Source organism: Ammospiza nelsoni, chromosome 26 (genome assembly GCF_027579445.1).
Source record: "Ammospiza nelsoni isolate bAmmNel1 chromosome 26, bAmmNel1.pri, whole genome shotgun sequence".
In the NCBI taxonomy this organism is placed as follows: Eukaryota; Metazoa; Chordata; class Aves; order Passeriformes; family Passerellidae; genus Ammospiza; species Ammospiza nelsoni.
In genome coordinates, this window is record NC_080658.1 from 1,318,374 (window position 1) to 1,338,308 (window position 19,935).

Consider the following 19,935-nt stretch of genomic DNA (forward strand, 5'->3'; position numbering starts at 1 on the left):
CCCGGAATAATTTAACCCACGACTGTCCCTGTCCCAGCCCCCCCCTCCGCCCCCCCATTAAAAAAATACTATTAAATAATCCATCTGTAATAAAATTATATCCCTTTTTTGGGGGGGGTTGGGTGGTTTTCTCTCTTTTAAAGCTAAAATCGCTCCGAGGCCCCTCAGGCTGGTGACAAAACAGGAAAATAAAGTGGTTTTTCCTCTTTTTTTTTTTTTGCCTTTTTTTTTTGTTTGTTTTTCTCTTTTTTTGTTTGTTTTTCCCTCTCCTATAAGGATAAATTTGATCCCAACAAAGGGGTGACAAAGTGACAGAGGGGGGGTTGGGGGACAAGGGCTCGTCCCTTTGTCTCCTGTCCCCATCCAAAACGGGGAGGCCGAAGGGAAAACAAAAAAACCCAAGAAAATAAGGAAAAAACCCAAAATGAAGGGAAATTAAGGCATTAAAAAAAAAAATACTTACTTAAAGGCACGAATATTTCCCATTGCCTCCCCCAGGGGGGGACAGAGCTGGAGCCAGGGAGGGAACGAGGGGAGGAGACACAAAAATGGGGGGAAAATAAGGAAAAAACCCTAAAAAAAATCTCGAGGAGCCCCAGGGGGGACCTGATGGACACAGGGGACAATTGGGGACACGGGGGGACACAGGGGGTGCTGGTGGAACTGCTGCTGCACAAGAGACACGACCGCAAACACCGCGGGGAGCCGGGGCACAGGACGGGCGGGGGGATTTTTTTGTGTTTTTCTCCTCTTTTTAATAGAAAAAGAAAATATTTTCCTCTTTTTTTTTTTTTTTTTTTTCTGGTTTTCCTTTCGATTTTTCTGCCTTTTTTTTTTTTTTTGTCTTTTTTTTTTTTTTTTAGTGTTTTTTTTTTTTTTGTGTGTGTGTGTGTTTTGGATTTTTTTTTTTTTCCTTTTACTGTGATTTTTTTTTTTTTCTTTGTGTGTTTTTCATCTCTTCCAGGTGTTCCTTGGTTTGGTGGATGAGCCGGGCGGGTCAGAGCGTGGGCTCGGCCTCCATGGGCTCCTCTGCTGGCCTGGGCAGGGCAGGGACAAGTGGCTGTCACCCCCACAGCACATGTGTCACACCCCCAGTGTCACCCCTGGCTCCATTCACACCCCCCTGTTTCCTAGTGTCACACACCCTCTGTGTCCCCTGTGTCACCAAATGTTATATCATCCCCATGTCCCTCATGTCACACCCTCTCCATGTCCCTCACGTCCCCCTGTGTCCCCCATGTTCCCCCCAGTGTCACACCCGGCTCCATTCACCCCCATCCTGTGTCCTCTTGTCCCCCTGTGTCCCCCCAGTGTCACATCTGGCTCCATTCACACCCCAGTGTGTCCCCCAGTGTCACACCCCCTCCATTTCCACTGTGTCCCCCCCCAGTGTCACATCCAGCTCCATTCACCACCCCCTCGTGTCCCCCATGTCCCCTCAGTGTCACACCTGGCTCCATCCGTACCCCTCAGTGTCCCCCAGTGTCACATCCCCCCATGTCCCATTGTCACACAGCCCTGTGTCCCCCCTCTGTCCCTCTGTGTCCTCCATTGTCACACACTCCCTGTGTCCCCCATTGTCACACAGCCCCGTGTCCCCCCTCTGTCCCTCTGTGTCCTCCATTGTCACACACTCCCTGTGTCCCCCATTGTCACACAGCCCCGTGTCCCCCCTCTGTCCCTCTGTGTCCCCCATTGTCACACACTCCCTGTGTCCCCCAGTGTCACACCCTCCCCATGTCCCCCCGTGTCCCCAGGCCGTACCTGGCCTGTGGCTCTGTCCTGCCGTGCTCGGCCCCCACGGACAGCAGGGCCATGGCTGTCACCGTCTCGGCCTCCTCGGTGTCCCCACGCTGCGCCTCCAGCAGGGACCGGCCCACGGCGGCGGCAAAGCGCCGGACAGAGCCCCAGTGCCGGCCTGGGGACAGGGACAGGGACAGGGCTGGCACCGAGCGGGCACCGAGCCCCTGTGTCCCTGTGACAGAGCCCCAGTGCCAGCCTAGGGACAGGGACAGGGCTGGCACCGAGCGGGCACTGAGCCCCGTGTCCCCCTGTGACAGAGCCCCAGTGCCAGCCTAGGGACAGGGACAGGGCTGGCACCGAGCGGGCACTGAGCCCCTGTGTCCCTGTGACAGAGCCCCAGTGCCGGCCTGGGGACAGGGACAGGGGCAGGGACAGGGCTGGCACCAAGCGGGCACTGAGCCCCTGTGTCCCTGTGACAGAGCCCCAGTGCCGGCCTGGGGACAGGGACAGGGACAGGGCTGGCACCGAGCGGGCACTGAGTCCTGTGTCCCTGTCACAAAGCCCCAGTGCCGGCCTGGGGACAGGGACAGGGCTGGCACCGAGCGGACACTGAGCCCCTGTGTCCCTGTCACAGAGCCCCAGTGCCGGCCTAGGGACAGGGCTGGCACCGAGCGGGCACTGAGCCCCGTGTCCCCCCTGTGACAGAGCCCCAGTGCCGGCCTAGGGACAGGGCTGGCACCGAGCGGGCACTGAGCCCCTGTGTCCCTGTGACAGAGCCCCAGTGCCGGCCTGGGGACAGGGACAGGGCTGGCACCAAGTGGGCACTGAGCCCCGTGTCCCCCCTGTGACAGAGCCCCAGTGCCAGCCTAGGGACAGGGCTGGCACCGAGCGGGCAGGGACCCCCCCGTGTCCCCTCCATGACAGAACCAGCCCCAGGGACCTCTCAGGGACCTCCCGTGTCTCCCCTGTGACAGAGCCAGCCCCAGGGACCTCTCAGGGACCTCCCATGTCTCCCTGTGTCCCCTCTGTGACAGAACCGGTCCCAGGGACCCCTCGGGGACCTCCCGTGTCCCCCCTGTGACAGAACCGGTCCCAGGGACCCCTCGGGGACCTCCCGTGCCCCCGTCCTCACTCTGGATCTCGATGACCTTCTCCAGCGTGGCCACCGCGTTCGCGTTGGGCTTCTGCTGCAGCAGGGCTGGGTCCAGGGGCTCCAGCTGGGGAGGACACCTTGTCAGACCCCCAAAAGTGCCACCAGCATCCTCAGACTGCCACCAGAACACCCAGACTGCCACCAGCACCCCCAAACTGCCAACAGCCCCCCCAAAGCCACAGCAGAGATGAAACCAGAGCCCCTGACCGACCAACGAGGGGAAACTGAGGCACGACACGGGGCGTGAGCCCCAGCACGCCCCCAGGGAAGGGCTGGGGGGCTCGGGGTGACCCCAGGGGTGTCCCCCTGTACCTCGAGGCCCAGCAGGGCGGTGACACAGGCCTCGGAGGCGTCGCAGATGGCCGTCAGGTCGTGTCCCCCCTCCAGCGCCAGCACCACCCGGCCGCCCGCCAGCATCATCAGCTGCTTGGTCAGGTGCCCGAAACCTGGGGGGGCACAGGGTGAGGGGTGCCAGGGCAGGGGTCCCACCGCCAGAAGGCCCCCAGACCCCCAGAATGCCCCCAGACCCCCACTCACACTTGGCGGTGACAGAGTAGCCACCGAGAGGGGACAGGTGGCCCTCGACGGCGTCGAAGCCGGCAGAGACCAGCACCAGGTCCGGGGAGAACTCCTTGGCAATGGGCATCACCACCGTCCTGGGGGGGGCAGCGGCAGCTCGGGACCCCCCCAGCGCTGGGGGAGCCCCCCGGGAGGATGGGGACACCCCCCAGGATATGGGGATCCTCCCAGAGCACAGGGACAGCCCAGAACTCGGGGAGACCCACAGGGAGCAGGGACCCCCCCAAGGTGCACGGGGACCTCCGCAGGGTGTGCAAGGACCCCCCCAAGGTGAGCAGGGACCCCCCCCAAGGTGAGCAGGACCCCCCCAAGGTGAGCAGGGACCCCCCCAAGGTGAGCAGGACTCCCCAAGGTGAGCAGGGACCCCCCCAAGGTGAGCAGGGACCCCCCCCCAAGGTGTGCAAGGACCCCCCCAAGGTGAGCAGGACCCCCCCAAGGTGAGCAGGGACCCCCCAAGGTGCACAGGGACCTCTGCAGGGTGTGCAAGGACCCCCCCAAGGTGAGCAGGGACCCCCTCCCAAGGTGAGCAGGACTCCCCAAGGTGAGCAGGACCCCCCCAAGGTGAGCAGGGACCCCCCCAAGGTGAGCAGGACTCCCCAAGGTGTGCAGGGACCCCCCCAAGGTGAGCAGGGACCCCCCCCCAAGGTGTGCAAGGACCCCCCCAAGGTGAGCAGGACCCCCCCCAAGGTGAGCAGGGACCCCCCAAGGTGCACAGGGACCTCTGCAGGGTGTGCAAGGACCCCCCCAAGGTGAGCAGGGACCCCCTCCCAAGGTGAGCAGGACTCCCCAAGGTGAGCAGGGACCCCCCCAAGGTGAGCAGGGATCCCCCCCAAGGTGAGCAGGGACCCTCCCAGGATCCAGAGGACCCCCTGATGCAGGGACCCCTCCCCACTGCACAGAGACCCTTCCCCAAGGACACAGGGACCCCTCCCATAGGACAGACGCACCCCAAGGGCTCAGGAACCCCCCCAGCACAGCAGAACCCCCCGAGGCAGAGCCCCCCCATAGCCATGGACCCCCCAGGCGCAGCCCCCCCACCTGAAGGCTGTCAGGTACTCCACGTCCCCGATCGGGGGGTCCACGCCGCCGGTCCAGGCGATGTTGATGTTGTAGCCCACGCCCAGCCCGCTGCCCACCTGGGCACAGCCACGGGTGACCCCCTGTGCCTCAGGAGGGCACGGAGGGACCCCCCCACACCCCAAAACCCCCCCGGTACCTCCTCGGGGGCGCCGCTGCCCGGGAAGAAGTTGCCGTCGTCGTAGCGGTGCAGGGAGATGTAGAGCACGTGCGGGTCGCTGTAGAAGGCCTGCTGGGTCCCGTTGCCGTGGTGGATGTCCTGGGGGGGCACCCGGGGGTCAGGGACACCCCCACGGCCACCCCCAAGGCCTGTGGGGTCACCCCTGTGCCCCCCTTACCCAGTCCACGATGAGGATCCTGCCCACGCTGAGCCGCTGCTGCAGCAGCTTGGCCGAGATGGCCACTGAGTTGAAGAAGCAAAAGCCCCTGGGGACAAGGGACAAGGGACATCAGTGGAGGGGGTGGCACTGGGCAGGGGGTGGCCCTGGGTGAGGGTCCCAGCCTGTCCCTGTACTCACATGGCCGTGGACTCCTCGGCGTGGTGGCCTGGGGGGCGGATGACAGCGAAGCCGTTCTGGGGGACAGAGAGGGACACAGAGGGACACGTGTGTGACACAGACAAGTGTGGCACTGGGGACAACTGGGACAAAGGGACATGCATGGGACAGGGAGGGACGTGTGTGTGTGACACAGACACGTGTGTGACAGGGGCACAACTGGGACACAGGTGGGACACACAGGGATGTGTGTGTGACACAGAGACATGTGGCATTGGGGCACAACTGGGACACGGACATGCATGGGACAGGGAGGGACATGTGTGGGACACAGAGGGATGTGTGTGTGTGACACAGAGGGAAGTGTGTGACACAGACACGTGTGGCACTGGGGCACAACTGGGACACGGACATGCATGGGACAGGGAGGGACATGTGTGGGACACAGAGGGAAGCGTGTGACACAGACACGTGTGGCACTGGGGCACAACTGGGACACAAGGACACGCACAGGACAGGGAGGGACACGTGCAGGCAGGCAGGGTGACAGAGTGACAGTGCCACCCGCTCACCTTGACCTCCCCTGCGGCCACCTTGAAGGCCAGCTCGAGCAGGCAGCCCACGGCCGTGCGCACGGCGCTGGACGAGTGCAGCTCGTTCCACACCGTGTCACTGTCCACCTGCGGGGACACCGCGGGTCACAGGGGCACGGCCACCCCGGGGACACCCCCAGGCCTGCCCCACACTCACCCCGATGCCCCCGCACGGCAGCACCGCGTACGTCTTCGGGGTGATGGGACCTGCGGGGACAAAGGGTCATGGGGACAAGGGGACACAGGGGTCCCGTGGGGTAACGGGGCCTCTGAGCACCCCAAGGGATTGGGAACGCCAGGGGACAAGGAGCCTATGGGAAAAGGGCACCCCAGGGGATTGGGAACACCAGGGGATGGGGGATCCCATGGGACAGGAGGAACCCCAGGCATCCCAAGGGATGGGGGAGCCCCAGGGGACAGGGGTATCCCATGGGAAAAGGGCACCTTTGGGCACCCCAAGGGATTGGGAATGCCAGGGAATGGGGGATCCCATGGGAAAAGGGCACCTTTGGGCACCCCAAGGGATTGGGAATGCCAGGGGACAAGGAGCCAACGGGACACGCTGTGGGACAGGAGGAACCCCAGGCACCCCAAAGGATTGGGAATCCCAGGGGACAGGGTGATCCCATGGGAAAAAGGCACCCCAAGGGATTGGGAACACCAAGGGATGGGGGATCCCATGGGAAAAGGGCACCCTTGGGCACCCCAAGGGATTGGGAATGCCAGGGGACAAGGAGCCTGTGGGATGGGGGAACCCCAAGGACAGAGGGATCCCATGGGACAGGAGGAACCCCAGACACCCCAAGGGATGGGGGAACCCCAAGGACAGAGGGATCCCATGGGACCCCTGAACACCCCAAGGACTGGAACCCTCCATGGGACACGGACTCTCCTGGAGATGGAGACCCACAGGGAACAGAGGGATCACAAGGAACAGGGCAGCAAGGTGACCCCAGCTCTAGAGAGGGGGTCCCAGGCATCAGAAGCCCCCCAGCACCCACCCAGCAGCTTTTTGCTGTCCAGTTTCTGGCGGTTCAGCGGGCTGGTGCCGTAGAGCAGCGCGTGGTGCTCCGAGTGCACCGTCTGGATCTCCTCCAGCGTCGCCTTCCTGCCCCGGATCCGCTGGGGAGGGGCACAGGCTGAGCCCCCCGGGCTCCCCACGCCGTCCTGACCCCTCCCAGGACACGGGGACCCCCCCTCACCTCACACTTGCCCAGCAGCCCCGTCTCCTGCAGCCGGGACCAGATGCTCTGGATGCGGCCGGCGTGCTCGGGGTGGATGGTGGTGTTGCCGCAGGTGCACTGGTGCTTCAGCATGAACGTGTCGTACACCACACCTGGCACGGCACAGCTGGCACAGATGGCACCCCCGGACACCCCCAGGGGAAGGGGGATCCCGGGGGCACAGGGATCCCTGGGCACCCCAAAGTGTGGGGAAGCCCGGGAGACAAAGGGAATCCGTGGGATGGGGGACAGCAGGCACCCCCAGGTACTGGGAACCCCAAGGAACAGAGGGATCCTATGCTATAGAGGGACCCCAGGACATTCCAAAATATTGGGAAGCCCAGGGGACAGAGAGATCCTATGGTGTAAGAGGACCCCAGAACATTTCAAAGTATTGGAAACCCCAGGGAACAGAGGGATCCTGTGGAGTTGAGGGACCCCAGGACATTCCAAAGCATTGGGAATCCAAGGACAGAGGAATCCTATGGTGTAGGGGGACCCAGAACATTTCAAAGTATTGGGAATCCCAAGTGACAGAGGGATCCTGTGGCACTGAGGGACCCAGGACATTCCAAAATATTTGGAATCCCAGGGGACAGAAGGATCCTATGGAGCAAGGGAACTCCAGGGACAAAGGGATCCTGTGGCATTGAGGAACCCCAGGACATGCCAAAATATTGGGAACCCCAGAGGACAGAGGGACCCTGTGGGGCTGGGGGACCCCTGGGCACCCCCCAGGATTGGGAACCCCAGGGAAGAAGGGAACCCCACAGGAGAGGAACATCCAGAGCCCCACCACAGAAAGGGACCCTCGGGGGTGGGGGGGACACAGCCATCCCTGCCCCTCCCCATGGGACAGGACCCCCCAAATCCCAGCACCCCAAGGCACAGGGACCCCCCCACCCCCCAGTACCGTACCTGTGGTGAAGAGGTGCTTGGGGGGCCCCTCGGGCTGGGGGGGCTTCACGCTGGCCGGGGACGATTGTGTGCGGGCGAGGGCGGCGTGGGGCAGAGCCAGGACCCCCAGGGGGGGCGCGGGGAAGAGCTGCAGCGGCGCCTCGGGGTACACCTGGCGAGGCGAGGGGAGGGGGCGGCTGACTCACCGAGGGGGGGTCACGGCGTGGGGGTGGCAGGGACAGGGGACAGAGCGGGGGATGAGTCACCGACCCTTGCGAGTCATCGCTGCGGCTGCAGCGTCCCCAAAACAGGGGGGACACGCGCGACATGGCTGGGGGAGGGCAGGGGGTGCTGGAGCTGGGGTTTGGGGGGATTCAGGGAGCTGGGGAGGGTTGGGTGCCCCCCAAAGTCTCACCTGCTTGTAGGTGACCCCCAGCTCGGTGACGTCGGGGTCCCCAGGGGCCTCGTCCCCGCTGTCCCCCGGCTCCTGGCAGCCCTGGGGCTCCTGGGGCTGCTCCGGGGGGTCCCCGGCCTCTGGGGACACCAGGGCGATGGGGGGGCCGAGGGGGGGGCCGGGGGGGCCCCTGTCCCCCGGGGGGGGCGACTGCTGCTCCGTCAGCTCCTCCTCGGTCTCCTCGGGGTGCGTGGGGGGCTGCCGTGCCAGCTCTGCCCCCTTGGGGAGCAGCTGGGGGGCACGGGGGTTAAGTGAGCCCCCGCACCCTGTACCTGCCCCATGCCCGCCCCACGGCCCCCCTGTGCCCACCCTGTGCCCCACAGCCACCCAGTACCCACCCCACACCCATCCCACACCCCAGTCACCCCACAGCCACCCCACAGACCTTTGTCCAGCCCTTCCCCAGTTCCCACCCTGTGCCTCAGTTTCCCCCGCTCGCACTGCTCCCCCTGCTGTATTTTGGGGGTCAGCGGTGCCCCAAAGCTCCCCAGAACCCACCCCACACTCCCCCCAGGCCCACCTTGGCCAGCTGGAGCTGCTGCTTGTCCAGGAAGTGCTGCTGGAGGGGCCCGTGGGGCAGCGCCTGGGGGCTCTGGGGCAGGGGCGAGGACTGCGTGCGGCTCAGGGGCCGGTGCCGCGGCAGCTTGCTGCCCCCCCCGCGGGGAGCCCCGGCCCGCTCTGCCGCCACCAGCGGGGACTGCCCGTGCAGGGGCACTGCAGGGACACGGGGACACCGTCAGAGCCACCCCCAGCCCCACAGAGCCCCCCGATCCACCTCCCGTTACCAGCGGGGACCGCCCGGGCACACTGCAGGGACATGGGGACACTGTCAGAGCCACCCCGAGCCCCCCTGTCACTAGTGGGGATTGGACGTGCAGGGGCACTAAGGGGACATGGGACACCAGGTCAGAGCCACCCCGAGCCCCCCTGTCACTAGTGGGGATTGGACGTGCAGGGGCACTAAGGGGACATGGGGACACCGTCAGAGCCACCCCCAGCCCCACAGAGCCACCCGATCCACCTCCCGTTACCAGCGGGGACTGCCCGTGCAGGGGCACTGCAGGGACATGGGGACACTGTCAGAGCCACCCCGAGCCCCCCTGTCACTAGTGGGGATTGGACGTGCAGGGGCACTGCGGGGACATGGGACACCAGGTCAGAGCCACCCCGAGCCCCCCTGTCACTAGTGGGGATTGGACATGCAGGGGCACTAAGGGGACATGGGGACATCGGGTCAGAGCCACCCCCAGCCCCCCTGTCACTAGTGGGGATTGGACGTGCAGGGGCACTGTGGGGACACGGGGACACCGTCAGAGCCACCCAAGCGCTGGGAAAATGCTGGATAAACTGGGGGAACTGGGCAGGACTGGGGGGAAAACGGGGGCAAATTGGGGAACTACTGGGGGGGAATAAGGGGGACACTGAGGGGACATTCAGAGGGGATCAGGGGGACACCGAGAAAGGAGCAGGGGAACACTGAGGGGGAGATCATGGGGACAGTGTGGGGGTATTGGGGGGACATTGAGGGAGGGACCAGGGGGACGCTGAGGGGACATTGAGGGGGGAATTATAGGGACATTGAGGGAGGGATTGGGGGGACACTGAGGAGAGACTGAGGGGGGACTGAGAATGGGTCAGGGAGACACAGAGGGAGGAGCAGGGGGACACTGAGGGGACACCAAGAAGAGATCAGGGAGACACTAGACACCGAGTGGGGACCAGGGGGACACCGAGGGGACACCGAGGGGACACGCAGCAGGCGCTTGGGGCTCACCAGCAATGAGGGTGCTCTGCTGCCGCGCCTGCTCCAGCAGCAGCACGTGCTGCAGCAGGGACGGGGACCCGCTGGGGGTGTCCCCCCCGTCCAGGGCCACCCCCAGCAGGCAGCCCGGGATCGAGGACGTGCTCAGGAACTTCCCGGTGAGGGCGGCCCCGGGGCGCAGCGGGGACACCCCCGGGGGCACCCCCGGCCGCTCGCCCTCCGCCTGCGGCGACAGCTTGGGGGACACCTGCGGGGACAGTGGTGACGCCGGGGGTGCCCATGTCACCCCAGGGCTGCCAGGGCCCTGTGCCACCCCTGTGGGGTCCCTGTGCCACCCCTGCAGGGTCCCCACATTCCTGCTGTAGGGTGCCAGGCCCTCATGCCACTCCCCACTGCATCCCCATATCCCCACCTCGTGGAGTTCCACGTCCCAGTGCCACCCGCCACAGTGTCCCCGTGTCCCCGTGGGTGCCTTATGTTCCCTCTGTGGAGTTCCAGGTGCCTGTGGGATTCCCATGTCCCCCCAGCCAAGCCCCAGTGCCACCCAGCCCGGGATCCCGGTGCCACCCAGCCCAGGGTCCTCATGTCACCCAGTTCAGGGTCCCCAGTGCCAAGCAGCCCAGGGTCCTCGTGTCACCCAGCCCGGGGTCCCCGTGTCACCCAGCCCGGGGTCCTCATGTCACCCAGTTCAGGGTCCCCAGTGCCAAGCAGCCCAGGGTCCCCGTGTCACCCAGCCCGGGGTCCCCGTGTCACCCAGCCCGGGGTCCTCATGTCACCCAGTTCAGGGTCCCCAGTGCCAAGCAGCCCAGGGTCCCCGTGTCACCCAGCCTGGGGTCCCCGTGTCACCCAGCCCGGGGTCCCCAGTGCCAAGCAGCCCAGGGTCCTCATGTCACCCAGCCCGGGGTCCCCGTGTCACCCAGCCCAGTGTCCCCGTGCCCCCACTCACAGGGAGGTGGGCGCTGGTGACGGTGACAGTGGCCTGCAGCCCCAGGGACAGGTTGGGCAGCGATGGGGACGTGTAGAGGCTGAGCTGGGCCCCGTCCAGGGCCAGGGCGCGGGGCTGGGGCAGGAGCTGCTGTGGCACCACATGGCACAGGTGGCATCAACACCCGAGGGTGACAGGACAGGACAGACAGGACACCAACATGTGTGGGGATACACCACCAACACGTGTGGGAACATGACGCCACCGACACGTTAGGGACACAACATGCCACCAACACGTGTGGGGACAGGACACCACTGCACCCTCCCCGCCACCCGTGTGTCCCCATCCCTGTCCCTGTCCCCACGGGGCCGTACCTCGCTGTGGATGTTGGGGACAGAGGCTGCCAGGCCGTTGTGGGCACCGTGGGAGCTGTTGGGGGAGCTGGGCCCCGACCCGGGGGCGCTGCTGCAGACTGACGACACTGCGGGGGACACGGGTGTCACACGGGCATGGGGACACAGGTGTGTCACACTGACACTGTCCTGTGTCACACAGACACTGCAGGGGACACGGGTGTCACACAGACATGGGGAGACTGCTCTGCGTCACACACAGACACTGCAGGACACGAGTGTGCCACACAGGAACGGGGACACTGCTCCATGTCACACTGACACTGCCCTGTGCCACACAGACACTGTGCGTCACACAGGTATGGGGACACTGCCCTGTGCCACACGGGCATGGGGACATTGCCCTGTGTCACACAGACACTGCCCTGTGTCACATACACACAGTGCGGGACACACACGTGTGTCACACAGGTATGGGGACACTGCTCCATTTCACACTGACACTGTCCTGTGTCACACTGACACTGCGGGGAACACGGGTGTCACACATGGGCATGGGGGCACTGCCCTGTGCCACACACTGATACTGTGGGACACAGGTGTCACATGGGCATGAGGACACTGCCCTGCATCACACAGGTATGGGGACACAGGTGTGTCACAAGGGTACAGGGACACTGCTCTGTGTCACACACTGACACACGTGTGCCACACGGGTATGGGGACACTGCCCTGTGCCACACGGGCATGGGGACACTGCCCCCCATGTCACACAGTGTGTCACACACTGGCACTGCCCTATGTCACCCTGACACTGTGGGACATGCGTGTGTCACACGGACACGGGGACACTGCTCCATGTCACATACTATCAGTGTGTGACACACACGTCACATGGGCACGAGGACACTGCCCTCTGCCACAAGGCTACGGGGACATTTGCCCTCTGTCACATATTGTGTCACACCCTGACGCCCTGCACGTGTCACACGTGTCACCCCAGCCACAAGAGGCCACGGGAGCTCTGGGGAAGCACTGGCGACCTGCGTGAGCGACTCCAGCCCGTGTCCCCGCGGTGTCCCCACTGTCCCCGCGGTGTCCCCAGCACGCACCGGTGATCTCCACGTGGCGCTTGCGGAAGGCGCTGAGCACAGAGCCGTCGCGGCGCCGCAGGAGGGGGCTGCTCCTCCGCTCCGCCACCTTCTGCTTCAGCCGCGAGCGCACCTTCAGGTTGGGCTCGGACGCTGGGGACACGAAGGTGTCACCACCACCAGGAGTGTCACCGTGTCACCACCACCGGGAGTGTCACCGTGTCACCCCCGCGGCGATGTCACCACCACCCACCGGTTTTGCGGAGCGGGAAATCGTCCCGGCCGTCGTAGGTGCCGAGGAGGGGGAGCTTGTAGGACGGGGGGGTCCCCGGGCTGCCGGTCTGGGGGGGGGAACTCTGGTCCAACGAGGTGTGGTGAGCCCTGGAGAGGGGTGGGGGGGGGGAAGGTGGCAGAGACCCCGCTGGGACACCCGGGTCACCCCCAGGGTGGCTAAGGCGGGTCCTGGGGGGCTCGGGGGCACCTACCAACATTTGGGGTGCTGGGGGAGGGAATGGTTGGGGGGGCCGGGGCCCGGCTCCTTCGTCTTGCTGAGCAGGAATTCCTGGAGCTTCAGCTTCACCTCCGTGCTGGCGATGGCGCCTGGGGGCACGGCGGGGTCAGAGGGGCAGCACGGGGGGGTCAGGGGGCAGCACGGCCCCCCACATCCCCCCCCCCAGCCCCCCACTCACTGTCCCGGCCCCGCTCCTTGGGGCGCAGGCTCTGCAGCTGCTCCAGGCGCTGCTGCTCCAGCTCCTGCCGCTCCCGCTGCCGCTGCTGCTCCAGCTCCTGCTGCCGCCGGGCTGCCAGGGCCTCCTGCTGCTGCTGTGGGGAGGGGGCACCGCCGTGGCACCCCGGGAACGGCCCCGGGAGCCCCCCCGAGCCCCCGGCCCCAAGGGCAGGTGCTGGAACCCCCGGTGTGCCCCCCAATGGCTCCCTCACCCTCCATCGGTGACACCCCACGGCTCCATCGCTCCCTGTATCCCCCCCAAAGGCTCCATCAGCCCCAATATCCCACCCCGTGGCTCCATCACCCCCATATTCCTCCCCCAGCAGCTCCATCCTCCCCAGTACCCCTCCAAAAGCCCCATCTCCCCCCCAAGACTGGTGACACCCCACATCTCCATCATCCCTAGTATCCCTCTCCCCAGTTCCGTCACCCCAGACTGGTGACACCCCACATCTCCATCATCCCCAGTGCCCCTCCAAAAGCCCCATTAGTCCCAGACTGGTGACACCCCACATCTCCATCATCCCCAGTACCCCTCCAAAAGCCCCATTAGTCCCAGACTGGTGACACCCCACATCTCCATCATCCCCAGCATCCCCCCAAAGTGACTGACACCCCACATCCCCATCATCCCCAGTATCCCTCTCCCCATTTCCATCCCCCCCAATGGGTGACACCCCCCATCTCCATCCCCCCAGATCCCCCCACCCCCAATCCCCCCCCCCACCCACCTTGAGGTGCTTCTGGAGCTGCACCTGGTGCTGGCGGGTGAGGTGCTCGTGCTGCTTCTGGAACTCGGCGAAGAGCAGCTGCTTCTGGAGCTGCTGCTGCTGCTTCAGGGCCACCAGCTCCCGCTGCAGCTGCTGCTCCCGCGCCGCCGCCAGCCCCGCGTCCACCCCCGCCTCGGGCCCCGGCCCCTCCGGCCCTGCCGGACACGCTGGGAGGGAGAAAAGGGGATGGGGAGAGCCCGGGAGGGATGGAGGGGGCTGGGGGGGGGTTCGAGGGGCAGCTTTGGGGTGAGCTCAGAGCGGTTTGGGGGTGTCCTGGGGGTGATGTTCCAAGATGGGGGGGGTGTCAGTGGTGGTTTGGGGTGGGTTCTGGGGCTTGGGGGCGTCAAGGAAGCCCTCGGGGATCTCCCCCAAGCTCCATCCCCCTGCATCGACCCCCACAAAAAATAAAACCGAGGGGGCCCCCCACCCAATGCAAACCCCTCCATCTCCATGGGGACACGCTGGGTCGGGAGGGAAATGGGATGGGGACAGCCCGGGAGGGATGGAGGGGGCTGGCAGGGGTTCAAGGGGCAGGTTTGGGGGGCTCCGGGGGCGCAGAGCGGTTTGGGGGTGTCCCGGGGGTGATGCTGGCAGGTGGGACTCATTGAAGGGGGGTCAGTGGTGGTTTGGGGTGGGTTCTGGGGGTTGGGGGTATCAAGGAAGCTCTCAGGGGTCTCCCCCAGCCCCATCAACCTGGATAAACCCCTACCCCACTCAACCCCCCCAAAAATAAAAATGGGGGTCCCTCACCCAATGCAAACCCCTCCATCTGCAGCACACACCGACCCCCCCCCAAATATCCCACACCCCCCCCCCAAAATATCCCCCCCACACATCCACCGGTGGGGGGGGGGCACGGACAGGGAGGGATGGGACACGCAGGACCGGGGTGGGGGTGGGGGCGGCCCCACGCACACAGGAAGGCGGGGGCGGGCAATGGGCGGGGGGGGGGGGGCACGCGGTGCATGTCAATGAGCGCCCCCCCCCCATCCCCAGCCCAGCCCCCTCCCCCGGGCACTGACGGGGCACTGACGTGTCCCCGCGCGGACCCACCGACGTCACCGGGCACGGAGGGGGGGGCACAGACCCCCCCCCCAAGGACAGACAGACCCCCCAGGACAGACAGACAACCCCAGGAGAAGAAGCACCCCCATATAATGCCGGTGTTTGGTTTTCCCGGGGGGTATTTGGGGGTACACCAGGGTACTCCTGCACCCCCCCCCCAAAAAGAGCCAGACCCCCCCCCCCCCATATCCCGACCACCCCCAGCCCCATCCAGCCCCAGGGTTTGGCTCTCCCGGGGGTATTTGGGGGTACTCCTGGTAGCCCCCCCCTCAGCCGGGGGTCCCCAAAGTGCCCCGAGGGGTGTCGGGGTGCAAAGGGGGGGTCTCAGCACCCAGCTCCGAGGTGCCAAGGGGGCACCTTGGGGTCAGTGGGGGCTTTGCGGGGGGGGCACACCCCACCTGCGGCCCCCCTGAGGGACACGGGGGTTTAACCCCTTGCTGCCCGGGGCCCCCCAAACAGAGAGGTCCCCGTGGGCACAACGGGGGTGTCCCATGGAATGGGGGCACGGGAGGGGCTGGGGATCCCCAGGGCTGCAGCACCTGTCCTTGCACACACGTTTGTGCAAGGGGGGGCTCTCCCTCTTACACACCTGAAGAGCAGCTCCCCCCTTGCACGCCTGTGGGGGTGTCACCGGGTTTGGGGGGGGCGTCACCAGGTTTTGGGGCCGTGTCACTCGGTTTGGGATGGTATCACCAGGTTTGGGGTGGTGTCACCGGGTTTTGGGGGATCTCACCAGGTTTGGGGTGGTGTCCCCAGGTTTGGGGTGGTGTCACCGGGTTTTGGGGGGGTGTCACTCGGTTTGGGATGGTATCACCGGGTTTTGGGGGGCATCACCGGGTATGGGATGGTCTCACCGGGTTTTGGGGGGCACAGGGGGCCGCCCCCACTCACCTGGGGCGGGCAGGGCAGCGTGCAGGGGGACACGGGGCAGCAGCTCCAGCGGGGGCTCACGGCCGGACCCCCCCTCTGCAGAGAGACACCCGGGACCCCCTGAACGGGCTGGGAAGGGGGGGGGGGGGGGGCCGCCTGCACCCCCAAACCCAACTGCAGCCCCCCAAATCCCTCCCCAGCAGGTGGGGCTGGGGGGGTCACAGAGCATCCCTGGGTTTTGGGGTGACGGGAGCCACTGCAGCCCCCCCACTGCAGGCAGGGCAGGGCCGAGGGGCCCCCCCTCACCCACGCCCCCCCCCCCAATCCAGGCTATTCTCTGTGGCGCCTGGAAATAGCCGGCTACAGCACGGGAGGAGCCGGCTATAAATAGGGAATTGTGCCGGGGGGGGGCACGGCAGATCCCGGCAGGGGAAGCGCTGTGTCCCTGCCCCCCCAGACCCCGCTGCACCCCACAACTGCCCCGGGGGCTGGGGGGGCACGGGCTGCCCTGCCTGGGGAGGGGTTTGGGGGTCCCCAGGACCCCCCAGCTCCATGGCACCCCTCACATCCCGCTAATTACCAGGGACGTTAATCCACGTTAATCAGCGCTGCCGGAACCAAAGCTGGGATGTGCCGAAGGGGGGATTAACCCCATTTTGGGAACCTGGAGGCCGAGGGACCCCCCCAGTCCCACTCCAGACCCCCAACGGGACCCCCCAAGAGGGGCTGGGTGGGGGGCACAGCTGCCAGCCCAGCACATTTCCCAATGGATCGCCGTCCCCAAGCGGCTCTGCGGGGACAATCCTGGGCGGGAGGGGGGTGACACCGTGCTGAGGTGCGGAATCCCCCCCTTTTCACCCACGGGGACCCCCCCTACGGCGCCCAGACCGTGCGTAACCCCCCCGGCAGCGCCACGTTTATTTACCAGGCGTTAATCCCGAGCCAAGCCTTTTAATAGCCGGGATATTTCTGGGACACCCCGCGCCCCCCCCGCTGCCCCCCCCGGGGTGCTTCGGGCCTTGACGTCAGCCCGGTTATTTCTGGTGCTGCCGGCGGCCGGGAGGCCGCGGGAACGGCAACGGCAACGGGCCCGCCCGGCTCCCGGAGCCCCTTCCCGGGGCTGCACCCCAAATCCCAGCCGGGCTCCTCTCCCGGCTCCCACGGCAGGGCACAGGAGGGAAAGCGGGCGGCGGAGCCCCCCAGAGGTGGTGGCACACACGGGGGACCCTAGGGGGTCTTGGGGACAGCAGTGGGGACCCCCAGAACTCCAGGAGGGAGAGGGGTGCACCCTGAGATGGGACCAGCACCCATGGGACCCCCCCGGTTCCGGGATGGGGCTGGGAAAAGGAGCCCCAGGGCGATTGGGGACCCCCAGGGCTTGGATGGGGACCACTGAGCACAGCGGTGGCCTCTGCCACGTCCCCGATGGCCCCAGCCCGGCACCCCCGAGGGGTCCCCAAACCCCCTCAGACAGCCCCAAAGGCGGGACAGGACCCCAGAGAAAGCGGCCGGGGATGGCAGAGGCGGCCCGGCCGCGTCCCCGTGCCACCGCGCCGCGTGCCAGCCCCGTGCCAGGCACGGCCGGGCCGCGCTCCAGCAACACCGGCGGGGACCCGGGGGGGTGGCCGGGGACGGAGGGGACACACGGCCCCCGCCCCGTGCCTCAGTTTCCCCCGCGGTGTCGGTGTCCCGCTCTCGGGGCGGGAGCGGGGGGGACACCAGCGCGCCCAGATGTCGCCGGAGCTCCCCCCGGGATAATTACAGGGCGGGACAGCGCGGGCACGGCCCCGGCGGCCAGCACGGCTGGCCGTCCCTGTCCCCACGCGTGGCACCCCTGGGGGGCAGCGGGGACCCGCCCCCGGTGCCATAAAGAGCCACGTGTGAGCCGCGCCACGACGGGGCCGCCGGCCGTGCCTCAGTTTCCCCTCCCGGCGGGGCGGCGGCGGCACCGGCTGGGATAACCGGGACAGGGGGTGCCCCCGGTACCCCCGTTCGGGGCGGATGCGCCCCGGTGGGCGGAACGCTGCTGCGGGCCCCGGTACCCCAATATCTGCTGGGTGCCACAGCAGGGATAGGGGACACGGTGGGGACAGTGCCCAGGGGGGGACACGGCGGTGCCCAGCGGGCACAGCCCCCCTCGGGCTCTCACCTGCGTCGCTCTGGGGGTCCATGGTGGCCCGCGGGTGCCGGGGGGGCTCGCAGAGCCGCGTGTCCGTCAGCGCCGGCCGGGGCACCGGGGCTGTGCCCGCGCCGCCCGGGAGCCCTGCGGGACCAAACGCCGTCAGCACCGCGGGACCCCCGAAACTCCCCCCCGCAGCAAACGGGGGAGGGGGGGGTCTGAGCCCGCACCGAGCCCCCCCCGAGCACCCACCCAGGGCAGGATGCGGCCCCCTCCCCTCCGGTGCTCGCCGGGATGGGGGGGCTGGGGGCACCCCCAGAAGGGACCTGGGGCTCGGCAGCGTTAGACAAGGCTCTGCAGGAAAAGGGGGGGACCGCGGGATAACGGGGAGCGACCCTCGGCCGTGCCACCCCACGGGGACACGGATGGGACCCCCATAAGAACGCGGCTGGAGGGGGGACACACGCTGACCCCCCCAGACCGAGGCGTCACCCCGAGATCGGGGTCTGGGGGCGTCACCCGCGAGGGCCACGCGGCGGGACGGACCCCATGGCGGGGGGGGGGACGGGGACGGACACACGGCAGCGGCGCCGCCGGCAGCGCCGAGCCCGGCGCGGTGCAGCGGGGCCCCCCCGGCCCCCCCGGCCGCGCTGCGGAGCCGCCGCCGTGCCGCGCACGGGCCCCCCGACACTGCGGGAGCCCCCCGAGAGCACCGGGACCCCCCCCGCTGCACCGTGCGCGGCCCATCATCGCACCGGGACCCCCGAGCCGCGCCGGGACCGCTCATTGCGGCGCCCCGCCGAACCGCAGCGGGACCCCCCGATGGCAGCGGGACCCCCCAAACTGCGGGGCTCCCCCGAACTGCGCAGGGGGAGGGTCCGGGCCGCAGGGCCCCCCCCGTTGCACGGGCGCTCCCCCCTGGAGCCGCACCGGGACCCCGGAATGCACAGGAGCCCCCCTTCCCGCACCGGGGTCCCCTCCTGCAGCCCCCGCCCCGGATCGCACCGGGACCCCCAGCGCAGACCCCGACCCGCAGCGGAACCCCCCCCCCTCACCGGAGCCCCTCCCCGAGCACACCGGGACCCCCCCGCCCCGCCTCCCGCGGTGCCGCTGCAGCCCCGGACCCGCGCAGGGCTCCCCCCGCTGCAGCCCCCCCAAACCCGCACGGGGGTCCCCATGCGGCCCCCCCCGCTCCGCACGGCGCGCCCCAGGAATGCAATGGGGCGCCCCGCGCCCCCCGAACCGCACCCCCATTGCACAGACCCCCCCACCCCGGCCCCGAACCGCACCGGAGCTCCGGGATCGCAGCCCCCCCTCCGCCGCACGGAGCCCCCCCGGGGGTCCCGCAGCCCGCGGAGCCCCCCCCGGCGCGGGTCCCCGCCCCGATGCGGCCCCCCCGGTGTCCCCCCGGTGCCGCCCGTACCTGGGGTCCCCCCGGTGCCGCCCGGCGCGCGCCCCGCCGCCCCCCCGCCTCCTCCTCCATCTTCGCCGCGCGGCCCCGCCCGCCCCGACAACAACATTCGGTGACGTCACTCCGCGGTCACGTGACGGCGCCCGGCGCTAAAAATAGCCCCGCGCGCGCGGAGCCCCTCCCCCCTTAAAGGGGCGGTGCCTAACGAGGGGCGGAGCCTGTTCGAGCCTTAAAGGGGCCGAGCAGCGAGCGAGCGTGAGGCGCTGTCGGTGTGTGAATGAGCGTGTAACAGCTTCGTGTGACTGTGTGCGTGCAAGGGCACGCAGGTGTATGAATGAGCATGTAGCAGCGTGGGAGTGTGAGTGAGTGTGAGCGTGCCAGGGCACACACGGGTGTGTGACGGGTGACAGGCCATGCTGCACACACACACACGTGCCACAGGCCAGGCGGGAAACGCTCCGCAGGGCACACGCGTGCTCGGTGAGCAGCTGCACGTCAGCCTGCCACACTTACCGGACACGGGGCACACGCAGGCACGCGTGTGCAGGACACTCATGCACACACACACACACGCCTGTGGCCTTGTCCACGCACGCGTGTGGGTGTAGCAGGCCCGAGTTGGG

At 67.3% G+C, this 19,935-nt stretch overlaps 1 protein-coding gene across 1 annotated transcript; it reads right to left on the reverse strand.

Annotated features, from left to right (window-relative positions):
• Window positions 1-197: 197 nt before the first annotated feature.
• HDAC5 (histone deacetylase 5) lies at window positions 198-19,421 on the reverse strand. Its single transcript, XM_059489056.1, has 27 exons — window positions 19,325-19,421; window positions 17,932-18,045; window positions 15,804-15,878; window positions 13,809-14,014; window positions 13,040-13,172; window positions 12,836-12,950; window positions 12,604-12,731; window positions 12,372-12,503; window positions 11,281-11,387; window positions 10,925-11,053; window positions 9,991-10,225; window positions 8,737-8,930; window positions 8,178-8,447; window positions 7,784-7,934; window positions 6,845-6,978; window positions 6,644-6,764; window positions 5,800-5,849; window positions 5,622-5,729; window positions 5,071-5,126; window positions 4,891-4,978; window positions 4,692-4,811; window positions 4,514-4,611; window positions 3,434-3,552; window positions 3,209-3,342; window positions 2,876-2,960; window positions 1,765-1,918; window positions 198-1,037 (listed from the first exon to the last, which is right to left on the reverse strand). Exons 1-27 carry the CDS (start codon window positions 19,419-19,421, stop codon window positions 998-1,000), a joined length of 3,393 nt encoding a protein of 1,130 aa, XP_059345039.1. The 3' UTR covers window positions 198-997.
• Window positions 19,422-19,935: the final 514 nt, after the last annotated feature.

Coding starts and splice junctions, on each gene's coding strand:
- HDAC5 (XM_059489056.1), bottom strand. CDS start 19,421: ATGTTGTTGTCGGGGCGGGCGGGGCCGCGCGGCGAAGATGGAGGAGGA. Junction 8,931..9,990: donor GCAGAGCACCCTCATTGCTG/GTGAGCCCCAAG, acceptor GTGTCCCTGCAG/TGCCCCTGCACGGGCAGTCC. Junction 6,979..7,783: donor CAAGCACCTCTTCACCACAG/GTACGGTACTGG, acceptor GTGCCGTGCCAG/GTGTGGTGTACGACACGTTC.